This window comes from Fusarium verticillioides, chromosome 7 (assembly GCF_000149555.1).
Source record: "Fusarium verticillioides 7600 chromosome 7, whole genome shotgun sequence".
NCBI lineage: Eukaryota > Fungi > Ascomycota > Sordariomycetes > Hypocreales > Nectriaceae > Fusarium > Fusarium verticillioides.
Window position 1 is genome coordinate 1,464,918 of NC_031681.1, and position 16,678 is coordinate 1,481,595.

Here is a 16,678-nt window from a genome sequence, read left to right on the forward strand (position 1 = left end):
CAACCAAAACCCCGTATTTTGGGGGGGGGGGGATCGCACGACTGGGTGTGTCTGGAATTTCAATTGTGTCTTTAGCTTCAAATGACCGGGCGGTAACCACGCCTCGGAGTGAGGAAAAACAGCGGAACGGCTTACACCAAAAATCGCTGTATTTCCTCTCGAGAAAGAGTATGAGCGACGAGCGGCTTTAGCCAGGGGCCAAGGGCCATCTCCATTTCAGTCCTCCGCGTATATACCAGGGGCTAGCAGCATGATATGGCTTCCTCCCTTGACGTCGGTCCTGGCCGTGTTTCGGAAGTTCTTGACATATCCATTGTATATTCTTCGGCGCTGTCGCACTTGCGCAACCGCTCTTGTGCTGTAAAAGCAGCGCAATCTTCAAGAAGAAGACGAGCAACCATAATCCATAACTCTGTGGCAAGCTCTCGAGGCCAAAACCTTGCTTGTTGCAGATTGTACACGAGGGATAGTTCAATATAACGAGCTCGTCGCCGCTCTTCGCTCAATGGCGGATCATAACTGTAGCATGTAGCAGCTAGGAATGCTGGAGTTATCGAGTAGAAGCGGGATTCGTGGCAATGTGCGTGGAAGCATACTGTCGCCTTTGTACGCAATGAGCATTCGCCCACGAGACATGTATGTAGCTTGATATCGAGTTCGTCGTGTCGAGACCATGTACGCCACCCGGTGCCGTGAACGAGATCAATAGCGACATGTCGTACGAGTCCGTGGACTAGGTCATCATCGGGTTTTCGAGCACGACCGTGTCCACGCGGATGATCCAACTACCCGACCAAAAACCCGAGCGTGTCGATCTACTTGCTGATGCTCTGGTGGATGTTGTTGAAGAAGTTCTCGAGCGAGGTCCTGTTCATGACCACGTCCCCGAAGATCTCCACGCACTCGTCGATACTCTCGGTCGTGCCCTCGTCCAGGCAGCTGATGATACCCTCGATCTCGTCGCCGGACATTGTCTCGCCCCCGTTCATGGACATATACTCAGACACGATAGTGGTCATGACCTCGAACATGGTAGCGTCCAGGTTCTTGTAATTAACCCAGTACTCACGCAGGTTATTGTACACCTGCTTGGAGGTGACCGTATCAGCGAACTCGGTCGTGCAGATGTGCGAGACCAGGACCCTAGCCGCGATATCGTTATAGGTCTTATCCCTATCGTCGACCAGGTTCGTGCCCTTGGTCGAGCTCAGCCCCGCGTTCGTCATCTGGTTAATATCGAAGGGTATCCCCGCCTGCGTAATCTTGGTCGGGATCGAGTCTATCACCTCGTTCACCTTGTTATTCAACTTCGCGCGCTCGAGCACCGGGCCGTACACGAACTACTTCATGATCGAGCCGTCCTCCCTGCGCAAGAGCGGGGCCACGGGCATGGTCTCTTTCACGTAGATGCCGGTGTCCCCCTCTATGAACGCGCAGGCCTCCTCCATCTTCCTAATCGTGCTGCTGCTGAACTCCATGAGCATGTTGCAGACCTCGTTCACGTCGGACGCCATACCCTCGTCGATCATGCTGGACGTCTGCATCCTCTCCATCAGCTGCGCCTGCCTCTGCACGAGCTGGACGATATCGTTGCTTATGCTCTTGTACGATAACAGGATCTCGTTCGCCCTCTGGTTGATGCCATTGATGACCCCGAGCTGGCTCCTCTTCAGGGCCCCGACTGGAACGTCGAATCCGCCTCGATCGCCTCGTCCAGCACCTGTACCTGTATCGTTCCTGTACCCACTCTCGTTCGTGCCCTGGTTCTGGCCCCCGGCCTGGTTCGGGTTGGCGACAGCGGATGCGAAGGGGTTCGCGAAGGTCGTCGCGGTCGGCTGTGTGTTCTCGAACACAGTCTCGGGGTCGTTAGCCTCCGCGCTCACGCCCATGGCGCCGATGATGGACCGTGTACCCCTTCACTAGCGACTCGAGGGACGCCTCCGCGACCGTGCACTGGTCCGGAACCGGGCTGATGTTCGGGACCCTCTTCGCATTCATCCTCAAGATCATGGCCGGGTCACCATGTTCATCGACGCGCCTAGGTTCGTGTGCGCGCTGATGGCGTCGTTGGTGGCCTCGTCCGCAAGCGCGCCCATGGACGTGACACTCATCTTGTACCCAGAGTCGTTGTGGATCTTGACCACGCGCCCGAACCACTCCGAGAACAGGGACACGCTCATGCACTCGACCGAGGTCGTCTTCGTGATCACCGGCGAGGCGTTGACGAACGCGACTCCCGCCTCGACGCACGCATACGAGCACCGCAACATCATCGCGAACCTGGCTGTGTACTAGACCCTGTTCGTGAGTGTGTCCGGGTCTATGTCCGGGTGTGCGATCACGAACTTGCTCTTGACGATAACCGCACACAGCGACATGATCTGGCTCATGACCTGGACTGACGGCGTGACTCCGTCGCAGAGCATGGGGTTGTATAACAGCGCGGTGGCGAACGAGGGAAGAATACCGTTCTCGTACAGGCTGAGGCCCACGTACAGGCACCGGATCGGGGTCGACATCATTATCATGGAATGCGATGCGCCCCTATTTGGTTCAAAGCTGGGAGGTATGGAGTATCAAGAAGAGCGATAATAAAAAAGGTCACGTGATGCATTATATACAGCCTAATACTGGTAAGAGCAACGCCTACGTGAATAAACCCAGCTACTTAGGACATGACCAAGCATAATCAATTATAAATTCTACCGAGTTCTCATAAAAATAATTACATTCGACAATTTATCAAACTTATTCACCTGCCGCCTTACGTCCATCCATCACTCCTGAGCTTCTTCTCAATACAGTCGAGTATCGGACCTGCATTGAGCCCAGAGAACGATGTGGAAGTGCATGCTGGATCTCGGCCCAGGAGTAATTCTCTTGTTTCAGTCTGCAAATGATTCCATCCTCCTCTGATGTCCACCTGATCCTAGTGCGGATCTTCGTGGGGCTTTCAGGCTCAGTTGTTTTGTCCCGACCGTCGACCTCGGCTTCTGGAGCTGCACTTTCAACATCAGCAAGCTCTGCATTGCTCGTGGTGCGAGGTTTTATTATCAAGATGATGCGACGTTTCTTCGGCTTGGGCAGGGACTCGACATCGCCGACCTCAGGCTCGCAGGGTGCTGTGATTAATTTAATTCGGCGCTTTTTGTATCCACAGGTCGCAGAGCCAGTGTTGTAATCTGGCTCATCACAAGGAACGAGCAAAGGTCCAGGGCTGTAGTCGCCGGTATCTATGCCTGTGTCGGCCGTTACACAAGGGGTGGGGAGAGGTGACATGTCGCAGTGAGAGCTGCGTACATGGTCTATCGCCGTCGGGCCTGCAGTGAGGTCTTGTACATCCTTGTCTCGCGGGCTTTCGTCAGAGTCCGGAGAGCAAGCTGCTAAAAGAGCCAGCGAGGATTTCGCGGTTGAAGCCAGATCAAGTGTATGGCACTGGGCTGATTCGGCTCCGGTTTGTCCCACATCTGTTAATGTTGGCAACCAACTTGCGCTTCGTATTGGAGATATAGGCACTTCCTTGTCCATCGATAGAGTATTTAACTGGGAGTGCTCCTTGTCATCGAAAGGAATCGCCATGCTTGGCATGCCTTCAGCAAGCGCGGTTCCTATCGACGATAATGGGCTAAGTTGCTCCGGAGCCAGGTTTGTTGGCAGGTCCGAGAAGAGGTGGCAATCCCATCGCTCTTCCAAGGATCCCCTGTGGCCATGGATTGTATCGTCAATGGCCTTCATCTGAGGGGTCACGACCTCAAAGGGCTGTTCGTGCTCAAGTTTCCAAGGGAGCGTAAGGCTTGGCATGGTTTCGTTTCCCTTCACAGCAATCCCAGATAACTCTGGTGAATGTGGTGGGAATTGGATGTACTCTGAAATCCAATCGTCTGAATTGTCCTGCAAAATGAAGCTTGCGCTGTTTGATGAAGCCTCAAACTTTCGTTCTTTAGGAAGTTGATAGCCATGGGCATCGTGGAGGTGATAATAGCATGCGTCACCGTTCTCACCCAAAAACTCACAGTCAGCGCATGACCATGGCCACTGATGTTCCTTCTCCATATGGCGTATAGCTTCAACATCACGCTCCCAAGAAAGCATCCTCATCGCAGGTGATTTTTCCGACTGTCTACAAAGCAGACAGAACGCAGGGCGAATCAAGGTGTGTCGGTAGGTGATGGAGCCGCAGTACTTCAGTGACTCCTTCAAATGGGTTTGACAATGTGCTTCCCATTCGTCCTGAGTCAAGAATAAGTTGCAGAAATAGCAAAACTTAACATTTGAGAATAAAACACCGAGATTCTTGGCCGTCGCTTTTTGCCGACAGCGATGGATATGATTGCACCTAAGCCGCTTACTGGCGATACTTCAAGTTGCGTTAGAGTAGTGCTGCATTTTACAGAATGGATGTTCTTACCTCTCTATCTCTTTGAGGCAGAAGGGGCACTTCTTGTCCTTAGGCTCCTCCTCACGTCGATAGTACACAGTGGGTGCGGACAGCAACAACAGCATGTCCCGCATCGCATCAATCCTGTCTTGGTTGGTCGTAGGTGAGGTTCTTGCCATTTTCTCAGCTAACCGCACCTTCTCAGGTCTGAGCTTGTGAATAGGATCATCTGGGTCTGGACCTGGTGCCTTGACGCAGGTACCATTCAATAGCTTCTCCCGCTTTAGTAGCATGGAAGTTTCTCGCCGATACTCCTCTAACGTCCATCTCTGTAGTCTTTCAAAGGCCTTATGTCGCTTCTGCCTAAACTTTTTCTGAGCTTTATCATCGGAAGCTTGCGCTATCTTCTGATCCCATTCGAGAATTTCCGGGTTTGAATTTATTTTGTCTTTCAGTGCAGCAGGTAGCTGGGTTGGCAGACCCTCCTGTCGAAATTGAGTAATGCCCTGAAAGTGTCGAACGGCCCTGTGGTCCGGTTTCTCGCCTAAAAAGGCCGACAAACCGTCACATGACGAAGTGTCTGCTGTATAACTTCGCCCAAAAACAGATTTATCAGCTTGTGTCAAGTGTTGAGATCTTTCTACCTCAGTGTATCGTTCTGAATGCAAATTAGCAAAGGAGTTTTTAACCAAGAGTCTGATCTACTAAAAAGGTCACTTACCGTCTAGTTGTTTCCCAAGCGCTCGACGGATCATATGTATTGAACCGGAATTAAAGTAAGTTCCAGGTACCGCAGTGTATCCTGCTTGCATCTGGAACATTCGAAACATGTTAACGAACATATCTGGAGACATCGGTTTCGTCTCATCGATATTTCCCTGTCGATCCACTTCTCGGCAAATTGGCATATCGCGGCATCGCTCGTTCCATTCCACAGGACCCTCACCACCATTCTTGATCATTCGATAGAGATCCTCAAGGTCTAGAGCACCATCAACCACGGCAAGCATAAGAATAATAGATACGGAATCATATCGCAGAACCCGATGCTGACTGCAAGCATTGCCGAAACTGGAAGTTGTTAGCCCAGTTCTATCAAGCATGGAGGGTTACTCACGTCCTGAGCTCCGGGTCATGATTGTTTTTTGTGTGACGCTGGGCAAGCTTATAAAAAAACGGTGGCTCATCATCATGGGGACGCAGGACTAGTTGAATATCCTGCAAGTCGGTCAGTTAGTCGATAATAGCAATGAAAGAGCATCGTGATCTTTTTACCTTATATGGCACACCGTGACTCAGTATAGCGCCGCGTCTAGCCCCGCTGTCGCAGAAAATGAGCAATTGAAGATGAAATTGGAGCCGGTTTCTGTCATGGATGTGTTTGGTGTCTTGACCATTCCATACTTGGTTGATAAGTTGATCTAAGTCCAATGACTCGAAGTTGAACTTCGGTTTTGCCATATTGTGGCAATAAAGTTTGTTCCCTTGCCTTTCTTCATACGGCAAACTCTTTGATAACCACTGCGTTCTGTCAGCTTCTAGTGTTATCACCAGTTTAAAGTACATACCATGTTAATCTCTGTTGTGTCTTCGTCGCTCAGCATCTGGCCCGTCCGCCGCTGGAACCCAGCCTTCCATGCCGCCGCTTTTTTCAAGAGCGTGCGGACTGTAGGACATTTTGTTCTTGAGCCGTCCTTGAGAGTTATGCGGCCACTGGATTGGAGCGCATAGAACCTCCAGAAATCTTTCAGTTCCTCTATCTTAGGCAATGGTGTCTCTAGGCTTAATATCTCGTCGTATCGCTCAGGAGGCACGCCATTCGCGTTAGCCCACCATCTGTACAAATCAGTACTCGAATCATCAGGAATAGACCGCGCAGAAACTTACGCTTGGTAGATCTGGAGCACATGGTCCTGTGTATTTATGGTCTCTTGCTTTTGGATACGGCTTCGCTCCTTGTCGCGATCAATATGTTCGCCATACTGGTAGCCTGCCAATTTGGCGCGTTGCGCGATGTCTTCGAGAGGATTTCGCTTCATTTGGACGGGAAAGTTCAATAGGCATGGTAATCACAGGCGCGGTGCCGCCGGGTTGTATCTCATATTTGAATTGCCTCCAGCCCCTAGTGAGTCGCGCCATGGCCGCGTCGTTGTTATTCGGTTTCTGCGTATTATGATTTCTGTTTTGTGAATGTTGGTTCAGGTTGCATGGCTCACCCTCGAGTCGCGCGAGAAGTGTGGCAGCTCACCTCAGGCATCAACTACAAGCTCCGACGAGCAGCCCCACCCTGCAAGAGCCAAAGGCGCAAACTCCCATTAGTTTAGAGGTACTTAGGATGAGTAGAATAAGAAGAACAAAATCACAGGATAAACCGAAGTAGTGAATGACTATGGGGAGAAGAATCGCAAAAAGACTGCAAACAGGAGCACTTCTGTGAACACGGAATAAGCTACAGCAACAGAAAATAGGCACCCTGCAGCATTGTACCCATGGACGATTTATAGTACCTACCAACTCAACGTTGCTAACATTACGTTAGAGGGACATGGTTCAGAAACGCTCTATGCTTATGTAGAGCTGTCAATTCGGTTTCTTGGTGGTAAGTCTACCAAAACATAGCATTCCTATCTTTAACTTCTTAAACGACAATATAATTTTCTAATGTCGACTCTATCGCTATCTTTACCTGAGGCCATAAAACATTGACAGAAGATTACAAGGCCTGAGGCGTACCTATTTTTTACGGCATACCGGGGTTGAGAGCTCCTAGAGCTTTCAGGCGGCAGAAAGCTTCTCACCGCCTAAACCACTAAGAAGCAACCAATCAAATAGCTCGATGAGCTCACCTACTGGAGAAGTCAACAAGGCTCAAAGTGAAGAATCTCAAAACCGCGACCACTAACAACCATCGACAAAAAGATTCAACATTTGCGAAACGTTACGCACCACGGTGCAAATCTTGCAGCTTGTATCCTACACTCGCTGTCGCCTCTTTGATCAACATGCGACAGTATTGAACCATAAAAATGGCCGAGATCACCGCTTTAGATGCCCTCCAAGCTTTCCATCAAGGGCTTCTATCATTACGCGAAGGTCGCGTGGAGGGCGCAGAGGCACTGGGCAACGAATTTCTCGTCCAGGTCTTTGAGACAGAATTAGGGAAGTTATGGGACAAACCAGCAAGGAAAGGGGACAATAGAAATGCTGTCAAGTCTGGTAAGGAGTTTGTTGGCGCAACTAAAGGTTCTCTCTCATCTAACTGATCACACAGGCAAAGTCGTCATTGACGGTGACGAGTACTCAATAAACGACAACTTCCAGCAAGACGTTCTCACATTTTCTGACGAGGTAGAACTTGATGAGCTCGAATCTACCCGGTGTTTACTTGAATCCCAAGAAGACCCCGACACGCTGGGCCGATCCCTTCTCGAATGTGCCATTATCCGATTCCACCAGCAGCGCAAATACGTTCTGGACATTGTTAGACTTCTCCTCGAGCTGGAAGGCCTCGACGATGATCTTGCCGACACCGAAGCTCTCGAGAGCGTCAAGCTCTACGTGGCAGAGCGTTTGCTTCAGCCAAGCATGGGGACAGATGCTACAAAACGGATAGTACCTAGATGCATGGCTTCCATGAAGGAGATTAAGGCCTGGCTTCAGAAGATAGGAGACAAGATCGCTGCCGCCCAGACTCTTGGTCAAACTACAACAGGGGGCATCTCTGAGCAGATGGAGACTATCGAGTTCTCCAGAGTCAGCTTGATGCAACAACACGAGCTACTGGGTGTCATCCTCTGCCGGAGCATTGAAATGAGACAAGGGTCAACACAAGACTTTATTGACTTCGTTTCGGTTCTCCAGAAAGTTGATAGGTACGATGCTCTGCTGGTTCACCTTATACCATCAATTGGAGCGTACATTTCGGTGTTCGGGTCTGCGGAAGGAGGATATGATCTCATCAAGGCTCGTGAGCTGAATGGCAAACTCTTTCCTGCAGATAGTCCTCTGTGGCCATTGTCTCAGCTACAGGCTGCTTTCCGTGCTTGGTGGCTCGCTGAGTATAGTGGTTTTTATGTGGATGATCCTCCGGAGGCTGCAATCCCCCCCAACACCGACTTAGATGAGGAGGATCGACAACGATCAAAAGCTTTCCTAGAGTCTTTGAAGGATGGATCCTTTGACTTTCTTCTTTCTATCGCTGCTGATGTTAAGTCTCCTGACTGGCACGACCCTGTGAGAGCAGGCATGCGCAAATGGCTCCAGCGAAAGTCTCCCGCATTAGCACCGGATGCGATACCGTTCGCCGACTTCTTTCAATTGACTCTGATGCTCCAGCTTGAAGTATTTGTCGATGGCTTCATCTCTAACCTTCCCGATGTCCTACGAAAACTTCGGGTGGAGGAGGATGAGCAACGTCAATCCAGCCAGACTCACGAGCAGGATCTCGATCTCGAAAGATTCTTGTTGGTCATTGCGTACGCTTACGAGGGCCGACCCGATGCTGCTATGAATTTTTGGTCCGATCCCGACAGTAACCTGGCTGGCTTCATGCATTGGGCTTCTCGTAGAGCCTCAACGCCTCTGGTAACAGCTTTCTGCGAGATGCTCCAGGCTATTTCGGAGAACGAGGAGTGCGCTTCTGCTGCACACGAGTTCTTGATGGATGAGGGCCATCATTCATCCGGGAAGATGAGAAAATCGCAGTCTTTGACATGGGCACAAATCTTCAGGGAGCTCGACTTCTTCTCTGCCAAGATAAGACAGAAGCCAACACCGCCCCAGACAATTCGTTATCGAAATGAAAAGATGAGCAGTGATCAAGCAGAGACCGAACCAGAGTCGGCCATGATGCTTGAATGCTACCTCCGATTAATGTCAAAGCTGGCCAGCGAAAGTGAGACAACCAGACAGTTTCTCCTTCACAATCCCAATTATAGCCTGGTCGAAACATTATATGAACTCGCAAGCAGTCCCATTCCCCCGCGTTTACGCGGCTGTACCTTTATGGCTCTACGAGCTTTAATGGTACGAAAGTCGCTTCAGGAGGGCATTCTTATGTGGAATTGCCTTGATACCTGGATCACAGGAGGGTACGCTTCTCATCCAATCACTCGCCAAGCTCAGCAATCACCGATTGTCTCCATGGACCGTATCTTTGATGAAATTAGCAATGGCTTTGAAGACCCCGAGTCTTTTATCCAACTCCTACTTTCTCTTATATCTCCAGCCATCGATAGCAGTCCCCTCAATGATGGATTGCCATTCCCCGAAAATCTCGGCTCGGCTTCCCGCATGCCTGGTATTGAGGTTTATGTCGACTTCGTGATGGGACTGGTTTTTGCTACCAAGGCAAATGATCTTCAAGATGTGAACCAAACTCGCGTTCTTCGCCTAAGCTGCCTGGAGTTCATCTTGGTCTGCCTCAACACATTCAACGAGGATCTTATTATCATGGCTAATGAAACAAACATCAACGTCGATGGAGTCATCGCAACTACCGACCTAGCCACCTATGTCCGCATGCATCCTTTTGCCAGAGTGATGGAATGGATGTTTAACGAAAAAGTTATGGCCGCTCTGTTCAACACGATTCATCAAGAGCCTGTAGATGTTGGGAATGCTGCACCAGACTCGCCCCTTATTCTTGGCATCTTACGTGCCGTTGAGGTTATTAGCAAGGTCCTTGACCTCCAAGCCACCTATCTCAACCTTGTTCGGCCCATCATCAAACTCCAATCAAACCAGCGCCGACCTCCTGTATCGAATGCCGCATTTGCCTCGTTTGAAGATGGCCTAGTAACTCGATTGAATCTTGTTGTCGATCTAGGCAACTATTGTGGCATCGGACACCCAGACCTTAGTCTTGCATGCCTAAAGTTGCTCGAGAAGATGTCTTCTTCGTCGAAAATTACTGCTGTCTGGTCAGGCTCTAATCGTCAAATGCACCGCAACAAGGCTATTGTGGCCTTGGAGGCGAACGGTGAACACGAAGCCATATCCCGATCATTTGTCTCGGAACTGATAACTCCTCTTGAAACTGGGCGTGAAGCAGACTCCCCAGCTTATGTCACCAAAATTTACATTCTCGACTTCCTATATCAATGCCTACAAGAGACGCCCCGCAAGCCGACGATTGCACACTTGCTCCTCGGCTTCAAGTGCGGCATTGACTCTGTGTCAGTGGATGCTAAGGGCGCTTTCGCTTCGAGAACTTCCCTCTTCCACACATTATTAAGACTACTCCTGGAGGCTCCCTCTGGCGATGCCCAAGGAATGCGACAGTGGCTCATCGCTATCAAATCACGTGTGATGCGCATTCTACACATCCTTTGGAGTTCGCCCCTATCTGCACCTGTTGTGGTCGAGGAACTTCGTGAGAATGAGATCCTCTTCCACCTTTTGTTGCGTGAAACAGTCATCAATCCTGACCTCCCTTGGGAAGGCGAGAATGTCGCCATGGTGCAGTTCCCAGTGACAGATGGTGCTGTGGCTCTAATCGATTTCTTGTCTCTCCGAAGTATGGGCTTGGAATACATTGCTATGGAGCTTTGTAGTATAGCTCAGAACCGTATGCCCAGCGTGAAGCGTCGCATCTTTGAGGCTCTGAATGGTCAGATCATTGGAGAGGGAAACACACCTATACCGATTCCAACTATTTTCGACCTCTACGACTTCCTCCTCCCAGAGGGCCTTTGGGAGATTCTATTGCCTCCTCTTCAATACTATAAAAACATCGACCTCTCAGCCTGTCTTGAGAACGACGCAGACTCCAACCCAATTTACAACCTCGAGCGAGTCAAAGAAGTTCTGCTTTTGAAACGAGGTGAGGCTCAAGGATCGGGGGCATTGGTTGCAGCTCAAGATCTGGCCGCTATCGAACGCGAAGAAGGCATGATAATAGAATACCTTATCTCTTCAAATCGACAGAAGCAGCTCACGACACAGAGCCTCAAGGTGCTGAAGACATGGACAAAACTTTTACTCGTTATGATCGAGTCGAATGATTTCAAGGGCTCAGCACAAACCTCGTTCTTCCTGCAGGCCCTACAATCGATTCTACCCAGTTTAGAAGCATTTGCTTCTGAACGACCAGATGAGGCTTTCGAGCTTGCACGGCTGGCCAAGGTATTACTCTTCAAGCTTGACCTCTCAGCATCAGCAGACGACAAGCAAGGCTCAGCCATCGGTAATCTCGTGAGTGACAAACTCTTTCAACTTTTTCAGATCTGCTTGCAAGCTATCGGCAAGTGGGCTGGAACCCCGGAGTTGAGATCCGTTTACTATGGTATCTGCTATCGCTACCTGACTGGCATGGCTGATCAAGGATCTCTGATCTCGAATCGCCCCAAGACTATCAAGACGATCCAAGTGTATGGTGAGCGCTTGATAAATGTTATCTGTGATGATGCCTACGGTGGTGAAGCTCAATGCCAGACAGCGGCACTGATCCTACTCAACGCTCTCATCAGCTTAGGGCGTCAGGAGAGCGATGGCCATGTCGTAGAGACTCTCAACCGACTTAATTTCATTGGCATCATGGTGGATTCTTTGCGAAATATCATGCAAGAGTGGCATGAAGTCTTCACATCAGGTACGTCTTTGTTTGCTTCCTCGCCGAAACTACTGCTGACTCTTTTGTTCAGGCACCTCTGAGCAGCAGAATTACCAGAATGCTCGCCTTGCTCTACTCCTTGAGCTTGCGCAGACACGATCTGGAGCCAAGTATATCATCCATTCCAACCTTTTCCGATCACTTGAGGATTCAGGTCTCTTTGGAGCAGATCCCGAACTTCAAATCAACAACACCAACCCTCGTGCTCTGGAGCAACACTATGGCCTTCTTGCTCAAGTCGTGCGCATTATCGGTGCCGCCCTTGTCTGTCGCGGTAGCCACAACGTGGTGCAGGGCCGCAAATTCCTTACCGAGCATCGGATGCTCGTCACGCATACCCTCAAACGAAGCGCGGGTATCGGGAGCGGCAACGCGGATGAGGGCCTGGATCAGAATATTGAAGAGTTGGCTGAAGGGCTAATGGTTATCATCGCAGCGACACGGTTCCTTGAGGTAACGCTTGCTCACTCCCTCAGATACACAACCAAGCAACTAACAAACTTGCAGTTCGAGAATGAAGTCCTTCCTGAGCCGAAGCAGCAGAGCCACGGTCTCTTCCACTAAGCCAGTCCAAGAGAAGGAGAGATGCCCTAGATATAATTTGCAATGACATAAAGGAATGCGTGTCAAGATGGGATATAGGCTGTAGAGTTAGGCGGCGTTGGCAGGATAGCGTGGAATGGAATATGCGTTTGAGTGTGGTTTAGTCTGTATAGGTGAAATAATCAATCACATTAGTGCCAAGATGAGACATGGAAAGCGACCCTCGTGCTGATTTTACCAGTTGTGAGCCCAAGGCCATGGTGGGAAGAGAAACATGGGCTCTTCTACACTTCATTATGGTACGCAATTGGGATGGGCATGCTTTCAACAGCTGCATTTGACATATTCTGACATCTTACATCTCGGTTCATAATCACTGCTTTAAATATTCGACAACTGGGATCGGCACAAAGCAAATCAAACTGTATCAAAGGTCTAAAGTCTATGCGCCATATACTGTTGCCTAAACACCAAACGGTCAACCCGATGGATGAGTGAGTCTGTGTCCTTTTCATGGGTACGGCATGATACGTATATCCTTCGCCTGGCCACCTTAGTTACTCCGAGTGCGCCATTTCCTGAGCGACGCAACAACCGTTGTTGCGTATTAAATCAATGCACAATGCAGTCCTATGTTCCCCTTATCCATGTAAATGCTGGGTATCTTTATCTGACGCCCCAAAGTGACCCGCCCGCCGTAACGTTAAAGAAGAAAACACTATATAAGCCACGAGGGCGTGTGGCGGCTAGCTCAACCCCGTACCTGTGACGAGCTCCAAGTATCCGCAGATGTCGATCAAGTCGATTAAACGGAGTGCCACGTATCAACAACGACGGTGCATTAGAGTCAGCCATCAAACTCTGAACCAAGTGCTCAACTGCGCTATGGGTCCAGAGAATCGCAGCAGTCGCCCATCGTAGATGGTTGTCGATCACATCAAGAAAGTGTATTGGCCTTGCGCTTTCCTTTCCGTGTGGCAGTCATGAGCTTCAGTTCAAGGGGCCAGTATCCTTTGGTCTTGCTGTTATAGCTTTCTCGAGGCTTCAGGTCAAGTCTTTGACGGCACATGGGACATTTTCCCTTGGTGACGTCGACATTAAGAGACTGATGCAAGCAGGAAGCGCAATATAGATGGCCTTGGGCTGTGTTAGAATCGTACATGAATCTTCAAAATCAGAACCGGAATCACTTACCACAATGTGTGACTGTGAGGTTAGAGCAGTCGTCCATACAGATGACACATTGAAAGGCAGCAAGCTTGACGCGATCATCCTTTTCTGGCTTTCGACCCTCCTCGAACACTTCATTGGTCTCGGTCAGATCGATGGTGTCGAATTCGGCTTTGGCTTCAACGTCGATAGGGGACCGAGTTGGGCTTTTGCCGAATAGTTCAGCATTCATATCTTTGCTGGTTGCGGGTGACTTTCTCTGTCTCGACGTGGGCCGGGGCCGCGGGGGGGCCGCGGGTGCAGCAGTCGTTGATGTTCTTCGTCGTTTATTCGCGTGTACTGAACCAGTTCGAGCAGCCGCAGCTGTGGTACTTCGCCGAGTTGCGGGTGGCATAGCTTCGGAGAAGGAGCTTGCAGGACTATCGAAGAAGAAGTCGTTCTCCTCGAGGGAGTCGAAAACAGGCAACGATGCTTGAGATTCGCCAGTAGAGTTGCTAGCCGAGGAGAGCTGTGTTGTTGTTCGCTCAGGGCCAAAAGGGTGGAGGATGCAGTTGGTGGACGATAGTTCTGGGGCCGTTGTATTTGTGGTGGCGGATGCGGTGGTGTTGCGGAATGCACGATGCGGCGTGGGAGCCTGAACGGCTGATTGAAGGCTTACGCTATGGGACTGACTCGGCCGTGAATCGGGGTTCGTGAACGGTGGGTACGATGAGGGCGACGAAAAATCACCATCGGCAAGGTCGGCGAGGAAATCGTCCTCGATTTCGGCAGCGAGCAGTGAATTCTCTAAATCGGCGTTATGCAAAGACTCGGAATGGTCATTTTCCCAGGAACCGATTGGCGGAAGCTCAAAGTGTGTTGATGATGCGCTCGCTGGTTCTCCCCAAAGTGATGTTTGGATATTCTGGGGTGGAGGGGAGTCGGATGGCCTCGGCTGTTGGGTGGTTGTTAATGGGCTTGGTGTTCGATTAGGACGGAGGCGAGAGTTGGAAATCAATGGTGGCAAAGAGAGGTACGTTAGAGGTAAAGACGATGATGTTGTTTGGCGAATGTGGGAGCGGCTCGCACCAACACCACCACTGCTGCTTCTGCTGCTGCTATTGCCACTGCTGCCACTGCTGCCACTGGCACTGGCACTGATTCCATCAATATCCAAGTCGACTGTCCTCTGAGCACGCGAACGCGGTTGTGTATTTGAATGTGGAGCTCCAGCAAAATCAGGAGGTGACACTATCTCGTGGTGGTGACATGGAGATGTATCGGAGAGAGTATAGTCGTTGCCGAGTCAAAAACAAGTCCGCGTCGCCTATTCAATCGAGTACAAAGGAACGTCAGGAGTTGACTTGCTACCGTGGAATACGTGGGGACATTGGATTCGGCTAGAGCGTGGCAGAAGCAAGAAGGGACAAAGGCAGAGGCAAGGCAAGGCAAGGCAAGGCAAGGCAAGGCAAGGCAAGGCAAGGCAAGGCAAGGCAAGGCAAGGCAAGGCAAGGCAAGGCAAGGCAAGGCAAGGCAAGGCAAGAAAATAATGTCCAAAATACGGGTAGAGAAGTGAGGATGAATTTTGAATCTCTAACCTTGCAACATATAAGAGAGGAGAGAATCCATATACAAGAATTCTTGCTCCATTGTTGGTGGGCGTCAATGTCACGGGAAGGGAAGGGAAGAAATGGTACAAATAGCGTGGAGATGCACCACTCTTTAAACCAAACAACCCACTGAACCCGGCCTGGCTTTGGGCGGGCCGCCTTGGTCTTGGGCAGGGTTGAGCTTGGACTCGGGCTGTACGAATCGGATGTGAGTTGAAACCAGAAGCTTGCCCTGGCTGGCTGAGAGTGGAAGAAGGGATGAAACAGCCCAGGTCAATACAGAGAACGACGACACAAAGACGCGCGATACATCAAGAGCAGGGAGAGTATCAAGGGCTCTTTGTATCGCAAAAGGGCTGAGTATGGAAGGGTAAAGAAGTCGGGGACATCTAAAGGATGCAGACAGTATGAGAAATAACATTCATATAGTAATAAACATATAATAACTCATTCGGGATCAAATAACCGGCTACGGGAGCTGAGGGGAGCTGAGCCGAGCTGATAGATGCGAATGGAAGTGAGTGTGAGCCAACGAGGGGTCTCGGCTCTGCCAGCAGGAAGCCTCTTATTGCCAGAAAACATCCAACCCATGCCTGCTGAGCAACCCTGCATTAATACCTACTAAGGTACCTGACAACCTGGATAAGTATGTACCTAACTAAATTGATCTTGCCCATTCACTGATCTCTACCGAGTGTATGAACTGTAAGAGAACAAACATCATTCCCTCTCTTTGCCCACTCAACCCAACCTCCGCATAGTAGCAATCCATTAGCTGTTGACAGCCACAGTCAAAAGGCATCTGGCTATGGTGATATCATCAGATATCGAGACTCGGATATGCAGCTTTTTGCTAGTGTCATCATTCCACCATCACTCGGATGATGGCGTTCACGTTTGCCTTGGACAAGTTCGGGTCCCTGCATGATGCATATCGCAATAGACCTCGACGAGACATTCCATACGCAAGTAATACCAGAGTTTGCTCAAATCTATGTTTCCATTCAACACAACTCAATAACAGCTGATGTTCTGTGTTGCAAACCGTATTCACGGCAATTTCCATCTGCTTTGTGGGTTGGGATACACGACTGAGTCCAGACGCCACCGAAATTCTTTCCAACATCAGGAACCTATACGGATAGCTAGCTGAACTAGGGAATCCTTCAAGGGATGAACGGGGATTCCCTCTAGTGTTTAGTTTCATATCCTGGTTTTCAAGCTAAGCAATCATCTCAAGAACACAAGGGTAGGTTGAAAGGGCATTTTCATGGTCTTGTGGATGATGGTCTTGATGTAAGCTTTACCACCATATTAATTAACTACAAGACAGTGAAACTACCTATAAGCATTCGTCACACGAGATTCATCTCTCCTAATTGCAGA

The 16,678-nt window shown here is 50.0% G+C and overlaps 7 protein-coding genes across 7 annotated transcripts; 1 reads left to right on the forward strand and 6 right to left on the reverse strand.

Annotated features, from left to right (window-relative positions):
* Window positions 1-815: 815 nt before the first annotated feature.
* FVEG_15994 (hypothetical protein) lies at window positions 816-1,226 on the reverse strand (the record flags this gene model as incomplete). The annotated part of the gene is made up of 1 exon (XM_018905222.1): window positions 816-1,226. One exon carries the CDS (start codon window positions 1,224-1,226, stop codon window positions 816-818), a length of 411 nt encoding a protein of 136 aa, XP_018752762.1.
* A 114-nt stretch (window positions 1,227-1,340) lies between these two features.
* FVEG_15995 (hypothetical protein) lies at window positions 1,341-1,889 on the reverse strand (the record flags this gene model as incomplete). The annotated part of the gene is made up of 1 exon (XM_018905223.1): window positions 1,341-1,889. One exon carries the CDS (start codon window positions 1,887-1,889, stop codon window positions 1,341-1,343), a length of 549 nt encoding a protein of 182 aa, XP_018752763.1.
* A 781-nt stretch (window positions 1,890-2,670) lies between these two features.
* On the reverse strand, window positions 2,671-6,575 carry FVEG_15996 (hypothetical protein). Its single transcript, XM_018905224.1, has 7 exons — window positions 6,266-6,575; window positions 5,947-6,214; window positions 5,654-5,899; window positions 5,496-5,596; window positions 5,100-5,449; window positions 4,409-5,036; window positions 2,671-4,357 (listed from the first exon to the last, which is right to left on the reverse strand). The coding sequence occupies exons 1-7, from the start codon at window positions 6,415-6,417 to the stop codon at window positions 2,749-2,751; spliced, it is 3,354 nt and encodes a 1,117-aa protein (XP_018752764.1). The 5' UTR covers window positions 6,418-6,575; the 3' UTR covers window positions 2,671-2,748.
* A 677-nt stretch (window positions 6,576-7,252) lies between these two features.
* Window positions 7,253-12,747, forward strand: FVEG_15997 (hypothetical protein). Its single transcript, XM_018905225.1, has 4 exons — window positions 7,253-7,594; window positions 7,650-11,969; window positions 12,022-12,443; window positions 12,498-12,747. Exons 1-4 carry the CDS (start codon window positions 7,405-7,407, stop codon window positions 12,552-12,554), a joined length of 4,989 nt encoding a protein of 1,662 aa, XP_018752765.1. The 5' UTR covers window positions 7,253-7,404; the 3' UTR covers window positions 12,555-12,747.
* A 723-nt stretch (window positions 12,748-13,470) lies between these two features.
* Window positions 13,471-14,097, reverse strand: FVEG_15998 (hypothetical protein; the record flags this gene model as incomplete). The annotated part of the gene is made up of 2 exons (XM_018905226.1): window positions 13,471-13,670; window positions 13,728-14,097. The coding sequence occupies 2 exons, from the start codon at window positions 14,095-14,097 to the stop codon at window positions 13,471-13,473; spliced, it is 570 nt and encodes a 189-aa protein (XP_018752766.1).
* Window positions 14,098-14,920: 823 nt separating this feature from the next.
* On the reverse strand, window positions 14,921-15,332 carry FVEG_07008 (hypothetical protein; the record flags this gene model as incomplete). The annotated part of the gene is made up of 2 exons (XM_018895489.1): window positions 14,921-15,009; window positions 15,281-15,332. The coding sequence occupies 2 exons, from the start codon at window positions 15,330-15,332 to the stop codon at window positions 14,921-14,923; spliced, it is 141 nt and encodes a 46-aa protein (XP_018752767.1).
* A 72-nt stretch (window positions 15,333-15,404) lies between these two features.
* Window positions 15,405-15,713, reverse strand: FVEG_15999 (hypothetical protein; the record flags this gene model as incomplete). The annotated part of the gene is made up of 1 exon (XM_018905227.1): window positions 15,405-15,713. The coding sequence occupies one exon, from the start codon at window positions 15,711-15,713 to the stop codon at window positions 15,405-15,407; it is 309 nt and encodes a 102-aa protein (XP_018752768.1).
* Between the last annotated feature and the right edge of the window lie 965 nt (window positions 15,714-16,678).